The sequence below is a fragment of the Dermacentor variabilis genome, chromosome 4 (assembly GCF_050947875.1).
Source record: "Dermacentor variabilis isolate Ectoservices chromosome 4, ASM5094787v1, whole genome shotgun sequence".
NCBI classification, from domain to species: Eukaryota; Metazoa; Arthropoda; class Arachnida; order Ixodida; family Ixodidae; genus Dermacentor; species Dermacentor variabilis.
Window position 1 is genome coordinate 133857516 of NC_134571.1, and position 23696 is coordinate 133881211.

Genomic DNA, 23696 nt, shown 5'->3' on the forward strand with positions numbered 1-23696 from the left:
AATGAAAAGCTTGCATTTATAGAAAAAAAATTCATTTGGCACAAATGGCATTGGCATGACCAGGAAGCTAATTAAAGGCAAACTGACGGAACTCTTTTAGGCAGCGTTGTCCGTGCTTGGTCAGAAGTTGCAGGTACATCTGAACGCGAACAATTTCTAGAAATTCGTTTTTGAGTTACCTGAATGACTCAGCCAAATGTTCGTGCTGGTGGAATGGTGGCTGAAGCTCATTTCAGTCCTGACACAGTCTTCTGCAGACTTGATATCTCAACCAAATTCTTCTGCATGCGCTTCTTTGTTCGTGGCGTAAAAACCTTGCAAATTCGGCTCCAGTCCCTTTCTGTTGGTGTAGATGGGAGCTGCTGTAATGAGCAAGATGTGCTTGGCACAGACTCTGTTGGGGCAGAGCAGTGACACATGAGATAGCGCAGAGATTAGCCAAACTCATGGAGTGTTTTCTTTTTTGTTCGAACGAATGATACTGAACCATGAATGGGAACAAACCTTCATATCTGCTGCAAACAAATGACATGTATTTCATGACTAGCAAGCCAATACAGCATATAGCAAGCACATTTATTTCTGAGCCAGGTGTTGTTTACCTTGCAGCAGCAGCCAAAGTCCATACAATGGTCATGTTGTTGCAGGGAGCAGCTTCTGTTTAGTGCATGGAGTGTGTTTCTTTATACTGGTGCCGTCCTCGTTACTGCATGTCTGTAACAAAAATATCGACTGCATTTGCAATAGGAAATGCAAAAAGGTGTGACATATTAATTGTGATGGTTTGCGACTACAGAACACATGCAAATGTACACTGTCTCTTCTAGGGTGCTTAAACAGCATGTTCAATAATTGTTGCTATTGTCCATAAAATTGGTGTCTGCCCAACTACAATGCATGTCAACAGTTTAAGTATAATTAGGATCAGAACTGAGAACATTTCAGCACTCATTTATTCACTAGAAGAGATCACACAGCTCGTTCCACAAGCGAATGCATGAAAGTCATGAAGCAATTATACCTCATGCATTATATTTCTGCAAGAACGTGATGCACCGCTTCACTGCTGCAAAAAGAAGTGCCCTACGGTAAACCGAACTGACCAGAAGAACATTTGGAACGAACAAGTACGAAATGTGGTTGAATTATCATGCTTGCAACTGTTTAATACATTAAATTATGTGCTTTCACCTGACTTTACCAAAGGATTATTCGGTTTCGTGGACGAAAGAAGTTGCTGGCGGAGGACTTAAAAAAGTTGTGTATATATATATATATATATATATATATATATATATATATTGTTAGCTGTAGAGGGAGGTGCACTGCGGTGGAGAATGGCGTCGTGGAAGAGATAATCTGCGACGTCAGTTGCGCTACTAGTCGGAAACGCCTTTGTTATCGCGTAGCGTGTCACGTAATCAGTAACGACGGCAATGCACTTGTTTCCTCTAGTCTTTGTCAGAAAATCGCCGAGCAGGTCAAGGCCTCCACGAAAGAATTGTTCAGACTGAAATTCAATGGGACGGAGTCGTCCGACAGGTGCCAGGGGAGGTTTCTTCCGGCGCTGACACAATTCGCAAGTTGCGACATAACGACGCACAGAGCCGGTGAGAAGAATCGGTGAGAAGAATCGGCGTCGTAAGCAGTCGTATGTACGCAAAACTTCAAGGTGTGTCGCCGTCGGTGCATCGTGAAGTTGTTCGAGAACGACGGGTCGCAGATGACGAGGAAGGACAAGGAGCAACTCATGGCCGTCAGGGTTGATATTGCGGTGGTAGAGGATGCAATCATGCCGGACGAACATGCGGCACGTGCCGTCGGGGCTGCAAGATTGTACTACGGCGATGATGGACTGTAAGGATGCGTCGCGTTGTTGTTCAGCGCGAATGTCGGTCACGTCAGTCAAAGCCATCACGCTGGTCACTGGATCATGGGCAACAGGGTCGGGAGGATCCACCGGGTGACGCGAGAGGCAGTCAGCTTCCTTGTGAAGAAGCCCAGACTTGTAATGGACTCTAAATGAAATTTCCTGTAGCCGCAAAGCCCAGCGACCAAGCTATCCAGTTCGGTCCAGTAGGAAAGACAGCCAGCAGAGTGTGTGGTGGTCTGTGACGACCACACACTATGTGACGACGTGTAGCCGTACACATATGGCCGGAACTTGGCGACAGCCCAGACTAAAGCCAAGCACTCCCGCAGGGTGACGGAGTAATTTCTATCAGCCGGTGACAGCAGACGGCTGGCGTAAGCTATCGCACACTCGGTACCATTCGGGTGTTGGGCGAGAACAGCGCCGGTACCATAGCAGCTTGCGTCAGTGTGGACTTCGGTCGATGCAGACGGATCAAAGTGGGCAAGTATGGGAGGGGTGGTCAGAAACCCGATGAGAGCGGCGAACGCGTGAGCCTGCTCCGGACTCCATGGGAATGGCGTGTTTTTCGTTAGATCTGTCAACGCCGAGCAACGTCGGCGAAGTTTTTGACGAAACGTCGAAAGTGAGAACACAGGTCAACGAAGCAGCGCACGTCAGAGGCAGAACATGCCACAGGGAAACTGCCTACAGCGTGAACTTTTTCCGGATCTCGTTGGACACCGGATGCGTCAACGAGGTGTCCCAACATGGTGATCTGACGGCGCCCAAATTGACACTTCGTGGATTTCAGTTGAAGGCTGGCTTTCCAGAACACCGCAAGAATTGCAGCGAGTCGGGTAAGGTGGCTTCCAAACGTGGGAAAAAAAACATAAGGTCGTCAAGGTTACAAAGACAGGTGGTCCATTTGTAGCCCCGCAGAAGAGAGTCCATCATACGTTCAAATGCCGCAGGAGCATTACATAGGCCAAAGGGCACGACTTTGAACTGATAAAAGTCATGCGGCGTGATGAAAGCCGTCTTCTCGCGGCCCATTTCATCAATTGAAATCTGCCAGTAGCCGGATCGAAGATCGATGGACGAGAAGTATTTAGCTCCGTGCGAGCAGTGCAAGGGGTCATCGATGGGTGGTAGTGGGTAGACGTCTTTTTGCGTGATGTTGTTTAAGTGCCGATAATCGACGCAAAAACGCCACGTACCATTTTTCTTTTACACAAAAACGACCGACGAAGCCGAAGGGCCGGCTGATGGCTCGATAATCCCTTTGCGGAGCATTTTGTCTACTTCTGATTTGATGACTCGACGTTCAGCATCCGAAACACAATAGGGCCGCCGACGAATAGGATTCGTGTCTCCAGTGTTTATACGGTGGTGAACAACACATGTTTCGCCTAAAGGCCTGTCGCCGAAATCAAAGATTTCACTGTACGATTGAAGCAGGAGTCATATGTCCATGACCTGTGCAGAGGTGATGTGAGGTGAAATCATTTTCGAGAAGTCATGCGTTAAGGAACCAGAGCTGTCGGTTGCAATTGGCGCTAATAAGCCACTCTCGGCATTCAGACTCTCGATGTCAAATTCACAACCACTAGAAACGCTGGCCAAGAACATGCCAGCCGGAAGCACTTGAGGGCACAGGCTCAAATTCAGAAGCGGTAGAAGACGTCGTTAACAGTAACCGCGACCAACGTATGTGGAACAGCAACGTTCCGGTTCAAAAGGACGTCGATGATGGGGTGAAGCACAAAGTCACCGTCAGGAACCTGCGGCTGGGCAGTCAAAGTGACTTAAGTAGCCGCCTGGGGTGACAGACGCACATCTTGAAGCGAGCACAAGCGCGGTGGGGCGGTACTCAGATCATCGGCGAGTAGAGGCAGTTCTAACTGGAGAACGCCGCTCGCGCAGTCGATGAGAGCAGAATGAGTGGATAAAAAGTCCAATCCAAGAATAACGTCGTGAGGGCAGCTGTCAATCATAGCAAAGGGAACAGAAGTAGGGTGGCCGGCTATAATTAAACGCACAGTACACATTCCAAGAACAACCAGGACCCCGCTGTCGGCCACACGAAGCATTCGCGCAGCTGCTGGGGTGAGGATCTTCTTTAAACGTCTACGTAGGCTAGCACTCATCACAGATGCGTGGGCTCCAGTGTCGACGAGTGCTTGGAGAAGTACGCCGTCTATTTTAACCTCAATTACACTCCTCTTTGCGGGCACAAACAGAGGATTTGCTGCACTAGTTGGCAATGCAGCACCACCTCCGAAGGCTGCATTTCCTAGTTTTTCGAAATGGTGCGGCCAAAAGCGACAGGGGACGAAAGTCGACGTGGCTTCGGCGAACGGGAAGATGGGCGACGTGTTTGTTCTGAATGAGGCTGGTGTCGGCGCGGTGATGGTGAGCGGCTGTACCACGTGCTCCGAGCAGAGTTGGCGGCGCTGTTAGATTCGGCAGTGGGCGAAAGATCGCGGGTATTTCCATCAAAAAGGCTCAGGTTGGTCGGCGTGCGAGGTGTTGAGGGCCCCGAGTTGCGACAGCATCGGGCAGCATGACCAATGCGGGGACAGGTGAAGCATGTCGGCTGGCCGTCCGCAATTCTCTACTCATTCGGGTTGCAATAACGTGGAGAGAAGCGTCGGTGTGGAGCAAAAATAGCAGAAAGGCGTTCTTTAGCTCTGGGATTGGCAACAGCTCACACAGACTGTAAACGAATGTTGTCAGGTTCGTGGCGAACGATGGCTTGTACGAGCAGAACTGAAAACGTGGTAGCATCAGAGCTACGCGAACAAAAAGCTGCGGGCGCCATCGCATCCAGTTCACGTTTAACGATTCGCACCACGTCCTCTGATGGCGACGCATGCTGCTGAGCGGGTTGATCTTCACACGTCGACGTTGCGGCAATATTGGAAAGTCTGGCGAATGGTTCCAATACGCGTGGGCTTTTGGCCTGCTCAATATGTCGGCACTTTTTAATGATTGCGTCAACTGTAGAGCAGCTCTTGCACATGAGCAATGCCCTTAAGCACGTGCCCGACTTTCTCAGCTTCTGTAATGTCGTGATCTGCTTTGCGACAAAAAGCCAGCACGCTCTGGATGTACGAGACATAGGACTCCATGGGGGATTGGGCACGGGAGGCCAATTCCTGCTTTGCGGCAGTTTTACGGCCGGCTGGTTTGCCAAACAACTCTGTCAATTTGTCTTTTCGTTGGTCCCAGCTGGTTAGCTTCTCTTCGTGGTTTTCGTACCACACCTTTGCCGTGCCTCTTAAGTAGAACAACATGTTAGCTATCATAAGCGTAGGGTCTCATCTGTCGATTCCAATCACGCATTCGTACGTGGCCACCACTCTTCAACGTCGGTGCCATCGGTCCCGCAGAAAGTTCCCGGATCCTTCGGTTGCACAACGACAACAGAAGGTGACAGCGAGGTAGCTGGCGACGGTCAAGTTAGAGGCGGCAACGACGTTGATCCCGCATGCTCACCGTCATCCGTGGTGCGGAGGGTAATGCCACGTCCACTGGGGAGCTCTGTTTCTTGCCGTGGTATCCCGCACTTCTCACCAATATGTTACAGGGATGCTGCCAGTATCGAAAAACTATATTTGCAGTATACATATAGGATGAGTCAGAAAAGTTAAGCTGGCTTACCACCAACAAAACGCAGCAGCCAGCGTCTCCGATCTTCTTCTTTCTTTCTCTTCTTTCATCATTTCGTAACAATAATATGTATATATATATACATATACATATATATATATATATATATATATATATATATATATATATATATATATATATATATATATATATATATATATATATATATATTGATAAGGCTACACAGTCACCAATGGCCACGGCTGAAGTAAGATGAAAAATGTGACGCGCGTTCCGATATCGCTGTCTTTTTCTTTCCTGATTATGTATAACGACGGCCTCGCAACTAAAGGTTTATTTAGGAAAAAAAGCCATGGAGGTTCCTGACTGACAATATGTAATGCAGGATCTAGTTCGTTAACTTGTCTCCCCCTGTAAGTTAATGAGAGAAACATTATATAACGATTAAAGTAGCGGTGTTAAACTACTCACAGTTATTGCCGTTGTAAGCCGCAGAAGAATCCCGCTCCCGTTGCCATGCAGACGTGTTCCGAATGGCTCACGACCGAATCCTTGCTTTCAGGCTTACATGTCCGCTTGTAAACACGTCACTTCACCCAAAGTTTAATAACGCTAGCGATCTAAGCACAATGAAATGGTTTTAGCAACAGAGAAGCAACCAACCTAAGTGTACGAATGAATGAATGCATACCGCCATGCACTCGAAAACACCGATAAAAATTCAAATTCTAGGTCAGAGATCACGTGGAAGATGGATGATGCTGAACTCTTTTTACGTTCATAATGACCAAAAGAATACATTTACTAATAAAGAGTACAATATCTCATTAGAAATGATAACTTTGTGGTATTTTTATGTAATAGCAATGCTTCGATAATAACAGGCCAAAGTTTGTATGAGAAAATTACGATTATTACGACGCCTCTCGCGGGAGATACTAGAACTAACGCACGCATCCTTAAGTTTTTCTACTATATTGGTTTTAATAGCAGCAGAGCGCGGTCGATTTTTTCGCCTTCTGTGGCCATTTGTTGAACTTGAGAGTGGACTAACCAGGTCACCGCAATGGCGCTCCGCGGAGGAAGCGAGCAAGAGGGTAGGCAAGAACACGTGATCCGGCTTTGGAGGATAATGGGAGAGCAAGATTTGTCCCGCGCACGAGAGATAGCAGCAAGAGCCCGCGCAGCCAGATTAGCGCGCGGATGATGACCTTGGTTACGGCGAGGCCGACGGCGACGCGAAACGTGGGAACAGGCGACAAGGAGCTACGCTCTAAAATAACATCGCGCAGCATAGCGATGCAGTGAGGGTGGGTGGAGCCTAGCGGGGGAGAAGGAGCACGCGAGTGAGGGACACCACTCCCATGCGTGCCCTCTCCTGTAGCGTGCGAGGCAGGGAGCTCAGATGAGTAAGAGGGGCGTTCTTCTCCGGTGGCTGCTAGGGTGCCTCGATGCCTTGCTTGTCCACCGTGCCGTACAGAGCGGCGAGTAGAGACAACGGCGGCGTCTTCTACGGCGTTGGTCTCGCGAATGGCGGACGCCGTAGGAACGCGTTGCCGGCGCTCGTGTGTCTTACGTGCTGTTCGGCACTCCTTTGCTGACCTTCATCCAGCTGTGCTGGTCTCTGGTGTTTGCGATAGAGGATCGAGCCAGGTATATTATTGCGACAGCGTTAAGGAGCTCGTGTCGCAGAAAAGCCGGTGTCGTCGGCGTCGGCGGCGTTGGCCGTGAGCGATAAATCCAAGCAGGCACTTCATGAATAAAGAACAACTTGCAAGATGGGCTGGGTGGGAATCGAACCAGGGTCTCCGGAGTGTGAGACGGAGACGTTACCACTGAGCCACGAGTTTTTTTTTCCTTTATTGCCGGCTTTGACATAATCAAACAATACAGAAAAAGGAAAAATATGTCAACAAGGATTTCGCTGGCACGACATATCAAAATTTTTTCAATGCTGCAAGTTTATCTAGCATGTCAATCCATGTTGGTTGTTCAGGGAGTGCCCGATGGACATCCCTGAACCGTACTACAGATTCAATGAAGTGATCACGTGTAGGTCGCGAATTGACATCGGCATTGTTGAACTGCGTTCTAGCTTTCCACAAACTGTGGAGGCCCAGGAGCATTATAGCGTCATACGGAAAAGCCTCCGTTTCTACCAGTAAGACCTTTCCCAAGTTGATGCCCATATGAAAACGGCGAAGATACGGTGAATTTTTTGGATGTTGATCCGCGAAGCACACAGCACGTTCATGACATACCATATCTTAGATGTAAGAAATAGGTTACAGACCGTGGCGCGCGAGAACATTGACAGCTGTCGCCCCTGCCACGCGTTAGCCTTTTCCTTTACTCTCGCCACTTGTTCATTCCAGTACGGCTCTGGGTCGCGATAAGAGTCGAGAGGCACGCCTAGGTAGGTTGTTGCAGTGGTTGACCACCGAAGTCGAGCGAAGCAGTCTGGCGTTTCTTCCCATTCACCATACCAAAACCCATAACTCTTCTCCCAGTTTATTTGCGCCCCGGTGCACTTGCAGTAGGATTCAACTACCGCCACGGCCTCACAAATACTATTTCTATTTGAACAGAATATGGCGATGTCATCGGCATACGCCAATATTTTCACCTGTGTGGACTGTAACCTGACGCCAGTTATCCGTTCATTGTTTTGGATGGCCTTGCACAAAGGCTCAAGGTAAGCCGCGAATAGCAGGGGCGACAGCGGACATCCCTGCCTGACAGAAGACAGCACTTGCACGCTGTCTGTCAGGTCCCCGTTCACAGTGACCCGAGTTGACCAGTTAGCATACGCCATCCGGACACCATCTGTTATTACGCTTCCCACGTTGCAATGCTCTAATATGGCGAAGAGAACATCGTGGGAAACACGGTCGAAGGCTTTAGCGAGATCTGGTTGCATCATTGCCACTCGATCGCCAAATACATCGCAACATTCTAGCACACTTCGAGCTACGTGTATGTTCGTGGCGATGCTTCTACCCTTTATACCACAGGTATGATGCGTGCCAACCAGCCTCGTTATCACGCCCTGCAATCGTTTGGCCAATACCTTCATAAATATCTTGTTGTCGACGTTGGTAAGGCTTATCGGGCGATAAGACCCCACTAACTGACGTTTTTCAGGTGCCTCAGTTTTTGGGATGAGAACGATGTGCGAAGTTGTGAAGGACAGTGGTATATGTTTTTGCTGATACACTGAGCCACGAGTTCGATGCTTCAAAGCGGTACAAAAGCGTCTCTAGTGAACGGGGTGTTGACTCAGAAACGAGCTGTTTCTAAGGCTCAGGCGTGCGTCGTTTGCTCAGGCGCACATTTCGTTGTCGCGCCGAACGCTGCGTTGCTCGACGCTCACCGCGTCCGATGCGGGGCGCGTAGTCGCTGCGCCGTAGCCCATTGTCTTACACCCCTTGGCGGGTCGACGGGAACGCTGTTGCGTTCCACTCTTGAAGGCGAAGCTTAAGCGTCCTCCTATTTTTTTTCCCTATGACGGTCTATGACACGAAACAATTGCGCACATACGCACCTATGCGCAGTATGGTGCGGCGCGGTGTGATAGGGAGTGGTGTGCGTTTGCGAACATGCACTAGACCTACTTTAATATTCTGGCTAGGATCATCTACAGCCAATTTGCTCTGGCGGTAACCATTTAATCCTTACATCTACTCTCGTCTATGGAAGAGCCAACATTTCTTTTTCTGTATTGTCCTGCCTGAAACTATCAATGCGAACTAAAAAACCAACTTTCTCGTGCAATTCTTTCTCTTTTTTTAACCGACGCTTTATGGACACAAGCGAACGTCCACTGCATAGAACACGCGAGTGCGACCAAGTCGAATGTTTTTGCAGAAACAATGGATTTTACAGCACCAAAGTTCTACAAGTACACCTGCTTAAGCATTTTCATTCTAACATTATCAGAAACGTAGAATATACGCAAGTGGAAAACACTGCGTGAGTCAGAACCGGCAAAGCAGAACAGTATGGCTTATGCGGCTTGTTTCTTTTATTGCTGTTCCCTCCTCCTTCCTTTCATTGTTCGCATCAGTGTTTTTGTCGGCGCGGTTGCAACACCAATTCTCAGGAAGGCCATATTTGAAAGGAGAGAAATGGAGGAACAGGCACCAACACATGTGTAATAACAACAGTTGTAAAGATATTACTTTCGTCACAACAGTGCGGCGCGCCTAGCGATGAGGAAAAGAAAGGTAGTCAAACTCATGTTGAAAATCAAACGAAATTTATCAAAACTACAAAAACCCAACTACAACCCCACGGAACCTTAAGGCACATGACATGACGGCATTATCGGCTAGAAGAAATTAGGTTAACATGAGTCCGAGAAACAAACAATTCTAAGCAGTTCATCGTACATGGAAAGGAGACGAGAGGTTGCCGGAGATAGGGGCAATTAAATCACGACGTAGAATACGCCTCTATTTTGGTTGATGAAGATATGATGGCTCTTGACAAACTCGAGACGACCGCTTAGCATTCAGCCGGCATCCGAACCGCAATGTACTTTGCAAGAATGGTCAGCCTGCCCAGCGTATAGCTTGCACTCAAGCTGCAGAGCACGGTGCATATGCCGCCACTAGACAGGACATGATCGGTATTCCACTGAATAACTGACCGAGGACTACAGCGCTGTAAAGTCAAGGAAGCGTTGCCCATCAAACGAAAGCGTGGATATAACCTTAAAGGCCTTTCTCTGCACGTAAAGCATCTCAATACACGACCGTGTTGATGTGCGGCAGATGCAAGCAATTTGAAAGCGTGGTTTGTGTGCATCATTTAGCAATGCATGTTTCGTGTTTGAATTTTACAGTGGGCTGTAATAAAAACGCTGGGATGCCCAAGGTGCCTGACACAGACGATTTTAACATTTAAACATCTTGATGTGCACTGTTCAATCCAAACCTGATTGACTGATCAACGTGAAGAAGACTGAAGCAATCTTCTTCAAGGTACACTTGGTCTCTGTGGTCGACCTGTTGCAATATTAGTTCTACCAAGGAGAAGGAGGAGATAAAGAGAGAAGGCAGAGATGTTAACTATAAATGTGTCTCGTTTGCTAGACTACTCTAGGGGACGGGAAGGAGGGAATAGGAAGGATGAGATAGAGAGAGACAGGGATGGTGGAGAAAAGCCGTGCTGAACTCGCCCACGCACGTGGAGGGCCTGAGCAAGTCAAAGGCGTTTAAATAGGCCAGTCGCCCTCGAGAAAGACAATAGTGCCTTTACAGCTTTGAGCCCTACCAAGGTGTCCCAAAGAATGCTAGTGTGAAGCAAAGTAGATCGATTCCTAGCGTCCGTCGCTTGCAGATTATCAAGCGCAGGGGCATACGAGTCTGCAAGTTATTATAAATGACGAAGCTTGTAAGAGTGATCTTTTTCGTTGTCAAAACAGGAAACATTGCCATATTGGCACCATCACTGTGCGAGGCACTGAGCGTTGTTCCGTGGTCACTAGATGTAGGAGCACCTGACGTCTGCAAAAAATTGTTGAAAAAATTCAGCAGCTATATCGCATCCTTGGATTTGGAGCTTGGCAGAATTAAAATCGCGCTGAAAGAACGTGCGAGTAAGTGTACAGCAGCAGGTGTGACAAGCACCCCTCGTACTTTGGAAATCTGTTCTACAAGAGTTGCAGCACATCCAGTTCTAAGCAACCGTCTAAGAATGAACACATTTCTTAAGTCCACTGTTCTTTATAGAAAGAAATATTGGCAAGCGACGCACCTACAAACTGCCCAAGCATGTTAAGAAGCGTGTATAGCGTGAACAGTTGTACTTGCACAAGCAATGAAATATTGAAGTAAATTTTTGAGACGTCAGGTATTTGTCACGGCTCAATAGATGTTCGAGCTTTCGCCAAGTTTCGCCAAAGGTCGCCGTGTGCGCACATTGTATGGTGGCCACTGTTTTTCTACTTCCATTCTGAATCACTCCACTGCATGAAGCATTCCAAAAAGGCTTGATCGATGTTCTACAGTATGATTGTTGTTGGGCCATTTCGTGTTCGCTAACCGAGATATTGTAGTACGAAAACACATTTGCAGTGAAGACACACAGACACACATTCCAGGTTCTACTAAGAAGTTTATTCGAAAGACAGCGAGATACAGTATAGATACCATTCCCAATGCGCAGGTGCACAAGCAAACTGGGGCAGACTACCGACAGAGATTATCCGAGCTAGAAATGCCATTTAAAACACGCGAAGAAAGTATGATCCGCGTTGCACAAAACAACACATGTAACCTGATTTATGCAGGCCCCACTCTTTGCTTTCATGAGAAGGGCTTCCAATAGCTCATGTGCCATTTTTCCTTTACTTCTGCCAAGTATCTTCACGTCACAAAACATTGGCTCACAATATCGCTTCACAGTTCGCTGAAAGATGCGCAGTCAAGACATTAGGTTACTCCCATGTTACCTCATTCGATTATTGACGCAGTGACCAGCTTGACATATAACTTTCTACAAGACAGGGAATTTCATAAATCAACTTGGTGGCACACTCCACGTAACACTTGACATTATTTGCTCGGTGGCCCATCTTAGCGCTGCCCATTATGCTGGTACAGGCTTCACCGAATGAATCGGCGGCACCACTGCTCATCAGCGAAGGATGGAGGTATGTTATGAGCGTCCCCTTTGGAACTTTGGAGCTCTTTCTATTATAGCGCCTAATGTCCCACCTAGGTTAAACCATAAAAAAGACAAAAAAAGAAATTATGAACTCCCACGACCAAATTTTCTGATCCCCTATTGCGAACTGTGCTTTTGTACGTCTCCGTTTTTTGTCGTTTCCTTGCTTTTCTTCCACTAATCCTTCAATCGCCTCTTACTAATACCTATTGCAGACATGTTTACTTTTCCACTGCTCTCGCTGAACCCAAGGGCTTCAAGGAGGCCAGTGGTGCCTAAATCGACCAGATGGTAGACGCCGTCACATTCTAATAAACATGCTCCATACTTTCCCGAGTTTTACCGCAGCAAGTACATGCTTCTTCATCCTTCTTATATCGTGCTTTATAGGTGCTTTTGTAAGGCATCCCGATTTCGCTTCGAAATGTAATGAGCTTCCCTTTGAGTTATCATAAATTCTTTCTTTCATCATTTCGTTTTTTTTTCTCTTGAGTAGTTCAAGAAATCTGTTACTCATGGCAGCTTTCTTTTCCGTTGCCGCCACCCATGAGATTATTGCCGCCTCTCTGACTTTTCCAATATAATGCCAAGTATAGAATGGTGTAAAAAAGATAAAGTGGCAACAAATCCACCCTTTGCCCTTAGTGGACGACCGAGGAACTACCTTGGAAGACCAAGGCCAACGCTCTGGGCGAACACTTCGAACATGTATCAAGCTCCACACATTGCACAGAATCATTCCTCAAATATAAACAATTAGCTGAACTTAGGACACTGGATCGTAAATGCGGTCCGGATGAACCATATAACCGTCCTTTTAATACTGCCGAGCTTAAAGCTGCATTGAGCACATGTAGGAGCTCTGCACCGGGAGGTGTTAGAATGAAGTATAAGATGATTAAGAACTTACACGAAGACGCACAAATGACACTTCCGGCACTTTTCAGCTCTACCTGGGCTGTTGGATACCTCCTATCTGCATGGAAGGAAGCTATTGTTACTCCCGTCTTGAAGATGAGTAAAGACCCTTCCTTGACTGCAAGTTATCGCCCGATAGCTCTTACAAGTTGTCTATGTGGGCTATTTGAAAAAATGATTAATCGCAGATTAATACATTTCCTTGAACTGAACAATATGCTTGATCCCTGTCAGTGTGGCTTCAGAGAAGGGCGGTCCACGACTGATCATCTGGTACCCATTGAAGGAAATATCCGCTATGCATTCGTACATAGCCAGTTCTTATCTATATTCCTCGATATGGAGAATTCGTATGACACAACGTGGCGATACGGGATGTTGCGAGACTTGTCGGGAATGGGCATTCGTGGAGATATGCTAAACATACTAGAAAGTCATTTGTCCAAACGTACCTCTCGCGTGAAAATCGGCAATGTATTGTCGCGACCTTTCATACAAGGAACTGGTGTGCCCCAAGGTGCTGCGCTTAGCTGCACGCTCTTTGTCGTAAAGATGAATACGCTTACGGCTTCAGTACCGTCAGCCATTTTTTATTCTGTTTACGTCGATGACATACAAATAGGTTTCAAATCCTGCAACCTTGCAACGTGTGAGAGGCAAGTACAACAGGGCTTGAACAATGTGTCCAAATGAGCAGAACGAAAACGGATTTAAAGTGAATCCCAACAAAAGTGCTTGTGTGCTTTTCACATTGCATGCAGCAGTGGCAGGCTGCATGTAGCTGCACCTGGTAAACTCAAGCAGGCTAGGTGACTATTAGTCACCGCCCCGTTTCACAGCGGATGCCATGCACTCATCATCAGCAACAACAGCAGCATCGTATCATACTGCGTTTCCCAGGGTTACACGTTATGCCGCCTCCTCCCAAGGTGCGAAAAGCTGCTGAAAAAGTGAATCGCGACTCGCGCGGCTCCAACCAGTCAACGTCGGGCTCAGCAACTGCTGCGCAGCACAAGTCGCAACTCGTCGTCCCTTCCAGGCGGACAGCTCAAATCGTTCTCGCGAAAACTTCACGAAGAGACTTGATCACGACGACCCTCTAGTGCAAGCTGCGGAAAAGAGAGTTCCGATGCAGCCGCTCCTCCAGCTTACGTTGGGAGTGTACTGCGTGTGCCACGCCGTCCCGTGATTTTCCTTAAAAATGAGCTGTGCACAGGCCGCTCACAAAGCTATAACTTGTTTTCCGCTTATAGGCAAACGTGAACGTCTTCATCAAGGTGACACAATCAGCCAAAAAAGGATATCAAGCACTAAAGCGGAGAAAAGAGCGAACGAAAGGTACCAGATTAAGAGACTGACTAAATAAATGATGACACTGCTGCCCGTCACGATATCATAAAATTGTGTCAAAAATGCGTGCTTGTACGCACTCGCGGGAGTTGGGCTAATGCCATGTTCTGCACAGTGTTTTGAAAGCACTGCTGTCTGCAATGATGGTGACTGGTCGCCGTACTCCGTACGGCTCGGGGGTCTTGAGGCGCTAGAATTCAAAGCTATTCTAAGCTGTTTTTATGCCACTTCTGCAATCAGCCTCCCACGATTTGTCAAACATCTTTGTGGGCCTCCCCCACTCGTCGGTCTGTCACGCGACGTCACAGAATCTACGAGAACTTCTCATCTGCTGTTACTTACTATGCACGATTGGACAAACAATAGGAAAACACTTTTTTCTAATTATAGGCCTTTTACGCCGTTTGCCCTCCGCCATGGGTCAAATGTTCTCAGACTGCGCCAAGTTCTCCTGTCCGTTATGTGACGCCACAAAACCGCTAAAGCTCACCACGCCGAAGCAACGTGTACGCAGTAAAGATGCTATTATTGTGTCCAGCAAAACAGAACATATTTCCGGAACAGCCGATGACTGTGCCGTTCTGGAAGGAATAGAAGATCGTTGCCCGCCGATCACTCTGGCTACACGGAGCTACCCGGGAGAGAATTGCTTATAATAAAAAGCTGATGCTGCCGTATGACGTTCTTGATCACTTCTGACACGTATACGGCACCACTGTGCCAACTATTCTTCGCTGAGTTTCCGTCTTAGCGGCATTCCCAACCTTCTGTTGCTTGCCGCCGTGATTTTCGACACGCCACCGAGAGCTAAGCATGGGGAAGCGACCCAATCCCAGAAGCTGGCACGGCCTACATCATTCTCTTATTTATTTTAACTCGGGGTAGCCATACCAACAGAATCCCTCCCCACTTCTCTGTGATGTTTGCCTCTTGCCTGTCAATTATATAGGAAGAACTTCTGAAAGTAGGCGATGTTATTCACTATGAAAAAAAAACAAATTTGACCTCCTATAAACGAGTAGAGCGCTTGAGTGGGCTCTGCAAAAATGCTGCTGGTCGCAATCAGACGCTTGCGTTGGCGTTTACTTAAATTTGACGTCAGCAGATTAGAATAAAAACATATTGGAATAGCTTCGTGGTACAGGACCATTGTTCTTATTTAAGCTGTGGGACATTTAGCGCCATAACCACAATCTTATTATCAGACACGCCGTTCTACTGCGCTCCTGAATATTTTGACCACATGGGGTTCTTTGACGTGCGTCTAAATGCTCGCGTACATAGGGCGTGAATTTTCCCGTTCCGCCATAATGCGGCTGCGGCTGGTGCGACCGGGATCGAACCCGCTTTCTCGAGCTCCACCGTGTAACGCCATAGCCACCGCCCTAGTGCGGCGGGCAGGCCCGTGAACATGTTGCTTGCTGCCGTTTGAATTTGTCTCCGGAGCAACTCAGCAGGATACAAAATCCTGGCAGCCTTGTCGTACGCTGACATCCGAGTAGTTGCAAATAATCTTGTGCTTGGGCATTTTCGTCTCCTCATTGCCCAAAGACACAATTACTTGCGAATAGTCGTATACTACGACTCTTGAAACAAGAAAATTATCAAACTACATCTTTTGTGAATGCTATAATCAACAGTAATTTTCCACCACCTTAGTGTTTGTTCTGTATACCAACACGTAACAGTAGGCGCGCAGCCAACGGCAACGTTGATGTGCCTGTCTGTAGCAACGGATACGGCGAAAGATTATTTCAATCCATTGGTGGTAAAATTTGGAACTCCATTCCCTTCGAAATTAAACTTGCTAGCAAATCCCAGCTCTCGTGTGAAGCAGATATTTGAAATGAGTCTTGTGGTAACCAAACTTGCATTTGCAATGCGAATTCGACGTCCTTCGTACCCTATTTCTAGCACCTTAAAACTTTTCTACTGGGAAGGTTCGGGGTTTCGAATGTATATGGCGCGTTGTAGTTTTTGTATGGTCGACATTATCTTGTTAGTCATTTCTATTGTTCCTTTCCGAGCATATATCACTTCTTGTACTTGCAGAGATTTTGACTTGTATTTATAGTGATTTCTATTTTTTATGCTCAGAAAAGCTACGCTCTTATGTTTATGCACACCTATGTCGAACCTCTACACTACTACACCTCTGGTTGCAAACCTGTTTACATAAACTTGTGCATTATATTGAACTGATAGCTAGCCATGTAGGCTAATAGTCCGAATATTTCTCTAAACATTTATTCTCTGTTCTTTGGCAATAAACACCGATTTGAGTTTCAGCGTCAAAGAATGTTTACAGCGTTTCAGGTTTGTCGTCGGTAGTCGTCATCAAACTCTTGTACACTAGCTTTCTTGGCCTGCTGCGCGCGCTACTTTCCTGTCTGGAGCGCTACGCCATGCCAACGAGTGTATATGTTTGTGACGCTAAACTACCGCGTGCACAGTCTGAAAGGATCTATCTACTGTTGGATACTGTTACTGCTTGCTATGTTTTAGTTTTCTTTACATTGTTTTTATTTTACTTAGCTCATTTACTGAAATTCAAGAATATCCATATTGCAGAAGTGAAGAAAGATGGACCATTACCCAGCACACATTACATTTTCTTTCTCCAACGACTTTGCTTCCTGTAGGAAAAGTATCACCTCCGCATATAATAAAACACCGTTAAGTGAAATTCGTAGTCGGCACCTTGCCGTTAAACCATTGTATACTGCCAATTTCTGCGCTTTGAGTCCGACTTCTTAAGTCAAGGCAAATTGCAAGCGACACCGTGCTGTAGGTTTCTATGAATAAAGGGAAGCTAAAGACAAGTCATTAGTAATTATTCTTAGTGAAAGGCATTCGCTCTGAATTGTGAACAACCAAACGGAGTAGCAGAGCACATAATGGTAGTAGCGAAAAACGTTCTAGGCAAACATCTTTTTTAAAATATATGTCCGTTTTAAATACGGTGCATTATGCGCCATATCGAGGCAGCGCAGGAAAGGTAGTAATGCTCATATCAAAGACATGGTTGACATTTAGTTTTATAGCAAATGTGGGATGAACAAGAACTATGAATCAAAAGTTGCCGCCGTAGGACTTTAAAGGTAAGCAGCATTTCTTCTGCCAGGAACACCTCCCGTATATGTTCACAGCTCCTTCACATGTCCCCTTGCACGTACCTCCCTTGTAGTAGCACTGGCCCAGTTTTGCTGTGTTAGGAATGAATAAAAAAAACAATTAGCCACAGCTCAAGACACTATTATTTAGCGAATACGTTTGTCTTAAAAGTAAAATTAAAGGAACATATTTATTATTATTCTACGTATATTTGTTTCATCAGCACACTGGCGGCAGTGACGGGGATTATTACCAAATGTTAACCACGCTACAAAATGAAATAATGTAATCAACTCGTGGGTAGTGACTTGACGATCGAAGAACGCAGGAGCATAAGACGGAATTCCGCCATCTTGCAATATGGCAAAATGGCAGCGGTATTCTTTAAAATCATAGAACTTATTTTATAAACAGTACTACATTGCCGCGAATGATCCATGCACTACTAAATAATGTGCCGGAATAACTAGAGTCAACGGCGTCTTGCACAAAGTGAATGATTGCCCTCCATCAAGAGATAGAGTGCAACATTTCTTGCAGAAATATTTCAGTAGATAAAATAAATCTCTTAAAATATCTACGTTGCTAGGCGGAATCCTGTCCTATCTACATGAAAACTTTGTCTGAATATAAAGGATGCCCCAACTAAGATGCACCAAGATTTAAAGATATGAAAATGCCCCGTAGCTCCACAGAATCAAGCAGTGTCTGCCGTCGCTAGGAGATAGATACTCAGATTATTTTTGCATTCCGCCCAGTTGCATAATTAGTCTTAATTAATTCATCAACTTCTCAATTAATATTGTCACGTGGTGGTGACGTTGAAGAACACCATAGCAATACTGTGAAAGACAAAACTAACTTTTATTGGGCGAACCTGTGCCCACAAAACAGGCTACACTTATAGCGCAACGATAGCGGCGAATGCCGTCGGCGATCATCGAAAATCTGATCAACGGGTCAAGCGCGTCTGCTTTTATACATCAATCGTCGAATGTTCCGGACTAATCACTCGGACCCGCGTGTCTTCCACAAAGTTCTACACTATTCACGTCGCGCATACATGCAATCAGATTACACAAGGTTCGGTGACAGAAAGCGGATGGAACCATCGATAGCATTCCAGAAACTTCCTACACATGCAGGCGCATCCTGCGCTGCGTGATAACACTTGTTAAGCGGTGAAACGTGGTCACCCGAGAAGGATAAAACCCCCCTCTTAAAGAGCATTGACCCGATGCTGCAAACGAACGAAAGTAATGAACAAAAACAGCCGTAGCAAAGAAACAACCAACTAAGGAAGTTCGTCAGCGTGCGTAAAAGGGCTTAAGACGCACCACGTGGACCACTTCAGATCGTGCGCAGCGTCGCTGTGAATGCGGAATGCCCTCTGGTACGACCTCATAGTCTAGGGCGCCAATACGTCGGATGACCCTGTAGGGTCCGCAATTGCGTTGCAATAGTTTCTCACTGAGGCCTCGTCGGCGTATCGGGGTCCGAACCCAAACACGGTCACCGGACTGGTACTCGACGTGGCGTAGTAGTAGGTTCTAGTGTCAGCTGTCGGCACGCTGCTGGTTCTTGATCCTCAGGCGGGCGAGCTTTCGGGCTTCTTCGGCGCGCTGGAGATAGGTAGCGACGTCACCATTGTCTTCGTCAGTGACGTGCGGCAGCATGGCGTCGAGTGTGGCACTGCCGTGTTTCAAGCGAAGGTTACATACGGCAGGACCGCGTCCTACGTCTCGTGATCGACGTCGAAGTACATTGCCAGCATGTCGGCGAGGGTCTTGTTCTGGCGCTTCGTGTGACCATTCGTTTGCGGATGGTAGGCAGTTGTCCTCCTGTGGCTTGTCTGCCTGATTCGCAGAATGGCTTGGGTGAGCTCTGCTGTAAAGGCCGTTCCTCTGTCGGTGATGTGGATTTCTGGGGCACCATGTCGCACCAGGATGTTCTCGACGAAAAATTTCGTCACTTCGGCTGCGCTGCCTTTTGGTAAAGCTTTAGTTTTAACGAAGCGGGTGAGATAATCCGTCGCCACGACGATCGAATTCTTTCCGGATGTTGACGCCGGAAACGGCCGCAATAAATCCATCCCAGTCTGCTGGAATGATCGGCGAGGAGGCTCGATCGGCTGTAGTAATACTGCTGGCCTTGTCGGTGGTGTCTTGCGTCGCTGTTTCGGCATGTCTTGACGTAACGGGCGACGTCAGCGGTCAGACGCGGCCAGTAATACCTTTCATGTATCCTCGACAACGTCCGAGAGAATCCGAGGTGCCCAGCGGTTGGATCGTCGTGCAGGGCGTGCAGTTCTCCTGGTCGCAGCGCTGACGGTGTGACAAGACGGTAGCTGTCGCTGACTGGTGAGAAGTTCTTCTTCACGAGAAGGTTGTTTTGTAGCGTGAACGAAGACAACCCGCGCTTAAATTTTCTAGGGACAACGTCGGTGTTCCCTTCCAAATACTGGACGAGGCCTTTTAGCTACGGGTCTGCTCGTTGCTCTTTAGTGAAGTCTTCCTCGCTTATTATTCCTAGGAAGGCGTCGTCGTCCTCGTCGTCATCGGTGGGGTGGTGATGGGGGCGTGTGATAGGCAGTCGGCGTTAGAGTGTTTTCTTCCGGACTTGTATATTACCGTGAAGTCATATACTGGCAGGCTGCGGCTCCACCGCGCCAGCCGTCCTGAAGGGTCCCTTAAGTTAGCCAGCCAACACAATGCGTGATGGTCGCTGACGACTTTGAATGGCCTGCCACAGAGGTAAGAGCGGAATTTTGCTGTAGCCCAAATGATGGCGAGGCATTCCTTTTCAGTCGTAGAATAATTGCCTTCCGCTGTTTACCACGACTGGCTAGCATAAGATGTCACCCGTTCAAGTCCGCCTTTCCTCTGGACTGGGACGGCGCCGAGGCCTAGGCTAGTGGCGTCGGTGTGGATTTCGGTATCGGCGTCCGCGTCGAAGTGTGCACGTACGGGCGGCGACTGCATGCGCCGTTTGAGTTCTTGAAATGCGTCGGCGGGCAGCGTTTCCCACTTGAATTCGACATCACATTTGGTTAGATGTGTTAGCGCCTCCGCGATGCGTGAAAAGCCCTCGACAATGCGCCTATAATAGGCACACCTGCCAAGGAATCTGCGCACTGCCTTCTTGCCGATTGGCTGCGGGAACTTTGCGATGGCAGCTGTCTTCTGCAGGTCGGGGCGTACTCCAGATTTGCTGATGACGTGGCCTAGGAACAGAAGTTCATCGTAAATGAAGGGGCACTTTTCCGGCTTCAGAGTGAGCCCTGATGACTTGATGTCCTCTAATACTGTCGCAACCCGCCTAAGGTGATCGTCGAAATTTCCGGCGAAGAGAACGACGTCATCCAAGTAAACAACACACGTCTGCCACTTCAATCCTGCTAACACCGTGTCAATGACGCGCTGAAGCGTTGCAGGCGCCGAGCACAGTCCGAATGACATGACCTTGAACTCGTAGAGGCCGTCTGGCGTGATGAAGGCGGTCTTTTCGCGATCTCTGTCGTCGACTTCTATTTGCCGGTAGCCAGACTTAAGGTCCATCGACGAGAAGTATTTAGCGTTGTAGAGCCGATCCAGTGCATCATCTATCCATAGATGGGGGTTTACGTCTTTCTTCGTGATCTTGTTCAGTCGACGATAATCGACGCAGAAGCGTAGGGTTCCATCCTTTTTCTTCACCAGGAATACAGAGGACGCCTACGCGCTTTTCCAGATGGCGTCGTCGGGCAGCATTTTGTCGATTTGTTGCCTAATAGCTTCATGTTCTCACGTCAAAACTCGGTAAGGGCTCTAGCAAAGTGGTAGAGCGCACTCTTCGGTTATTATGCGATGCTTTGCAACTGGTGTTTGTCGAATCCTCCATGACGTCGAAAAGCAGTCTTTGTATCATCGGAGAAGGCTTCTGATCCGTCGCTGCTTACTCCTAGGAAGACTTGGATTTACGTCGAAGTCTGATTCGGGGGCTATGCTCATCGGGGTAGATGCGGCAGAACCTGCGAGGACAAAGGCATTGCTGGTTTCCACAATTTCCTCGATGTACGCTATTGTCGTGCCCCTGTTGGTGTGCTTGAACTGTTGGCTGAAGTTGGTTAGCATATCTTCAACTTTCTCTCCGCGGAGTCGAGCGATCCCTCTTGCGACGCAAATTTCACACTCGAGCAATAGATGCTGGTCGCCCTCGATGACACCTTCTACGTCAGCGGGTGTTTCGGTGCTGACGGAAATAACAATGCTGGAGCGCGGCGGGATGCTCACTTGATCTTCGCGCACACTCAAGGCAAGGTGACTATGAGAGCTCTCCAGCGGTATTGCTTGATCTTCCGGCAGCGTTATCGATTTTAACTTCAGGTCTGTGATTGCGCCGTGTTGGATCAGGAAGTCCATGCCGATAAAGACGCCTCGTGAGCACTGTTGGAGGATAACGAAGGTGGCAGGGTAAGTCCGGTCATGAACGGTAATTCTTGCCGTACTGATTCCAGTCGGCGTAATGAGGTGTCGTCCAGCGGATCGAATTTGAGGGCCTTCCCATGCTCTTTTAACTTTCTTGACTTGGGCGGCAATGTGTCCATTCATTACGGAGTAATCGGCCCCTGTGTCCACTAAGGCGGTAACTGCGTGGCCGTCGAGAAGCTAGTCGAGGTGGGTGGTTTTTTGTCTTGCGTTACAATTAGGTCTTGACGTCGGATCACAGCTACGTCGCGTTGACCTGTGGCTGGTATGTGGCCTCGTCAGGTCATCCTTCGTCGGCGTAGTCTTGGCGTCGTGACTTCGCTGGGACGGTGGTGTGCCGTTATTATATCGTCGAGATGGTCTCTTCGTCGTCTTCGTCGGTGGCGGAGGGCCTTCGCCAGTTCGACGAACAGTAAGCGCACCTCCATAAGTTGCTGCTTTTAGTTTTCCGGATATGGGCTCGCAGAGCGGCCGCAGAGTCTGCGGCTATCTCGCTGGTTCTTGGCGACGTTGGTGTTGTCTTCCGCGTGCGGGCTTGGGTAAGGGCTTTGTGGTGGCGTCCGGTACATGAACGCAAAGCACCTCCACCAGATGTCACGGGGTGGGGACGAAGAACACAGCAGCAATACTGTGAAAGACAAAACTAACTTTTATTGGGCAAACCTGTGCCCACAAAAACAGGCTACACTTATAGCACAACGATAGCGGCGAATTCAGACGGCGATCGTCGAAAATCTGTTCAAGGGGTCAAGCTCGTCGGCTTTTATATATCAATCGTCGAATGTTCCAGACTAATCGGTGGGACCCGCGTGTCTTCCACGAAGTTCTACACTATTCGCGGCGCGCATATATGCAATCAGATTGCACAAGGGTCGGTGACTGACAGCGGATGGAACCATCGATTACATTCCAGAATCTTCCTATAGATGCAGGCGCGTCCTGCGCATTAGTTAAGCGGTCAAACGTGATCGCCAGATAAAGATAAACATGTACACGTGTCAATATACTTAGGTGCAATTGTTTCACGGTGCTCTGCACCGTGAAACAATTTCTGGCTCTCCGGTAATCGAGAGTACATGTAAGCATGAAATGGCAACCGGCAAAGCATCTTGGTTGGAGATGATGCTAACCACAAACTTAATATGGGTGTAATGAAGTTTCAGAACGGCGTACCTCACCACACCATACCGCGCCATTCTGTGCATTGGCCCACATAGACGCTTCTCAACTAGGAGAAAACCTGCTGAAAGTGGCACGACAGGCAGCGAAAGACGCCAGTGACGCCATCCAGCTAGAAAAGAAAGCGCCTGAAGGAGGCGCCACGGAGCCTGACGCTGTCTCTCGAGACGACGCAAAACTAGCGCCGCGGAACTCACGGACCGCTTGCGTTTAAAAGAACACAGGCAACCCTGTCTCAACGCCAAAAGGTGACATGGAATGGTATGGTGCCCTGTCCCTGCCTTTTGAAAGTCGCTATTGTAAATGGCACATAAAACCAGTCAAAAAGAAGTTACAGCTTGAGTGATATACTGAAGAAACATTAGGAAGTACGCGGAAGTAATATTTTTGTAACTTGTTTGGGCAGTAACTAGCTTATGTAATACGGTCCTATGCAAAGGGTTCCGTGCCAGAGACCGCATTTTGTTGAATTTTGACTGGTTGCCCAGATGATCTCGGGTGGTTGCCGC

General features: G+C 47.8%; 1 protein-coding gene across 1 annotated transcript in view; it reads right to left on the reverse strand.

Annotated features, from left to right (window-relative positions):
- Positions 1–643: 643 nt before the first annotated feature.
- LOC142577952 (carboxypeptidase inhibitor-like) overlaps positions 644–23696 on the reverse strand; it is a 77893-nt gene continuing 54840 nt past the window's right edge. Inside the window, exons 3-4 of the mRNA XM_075687387.1 lie at positions 17605–17634; positions 644–714 (exon numbers count right to left, since the gene is read on the reverse strand). Coding sequence (XP_075543502.1) covers positions 704–714; positions 17605–17634 — 41 coding nt within the window. The 3' untranslated portion in view covers positions 644–703. The remainder of the gene's footprint in view (positions 715–17604; positions 17635–23696) is intronic.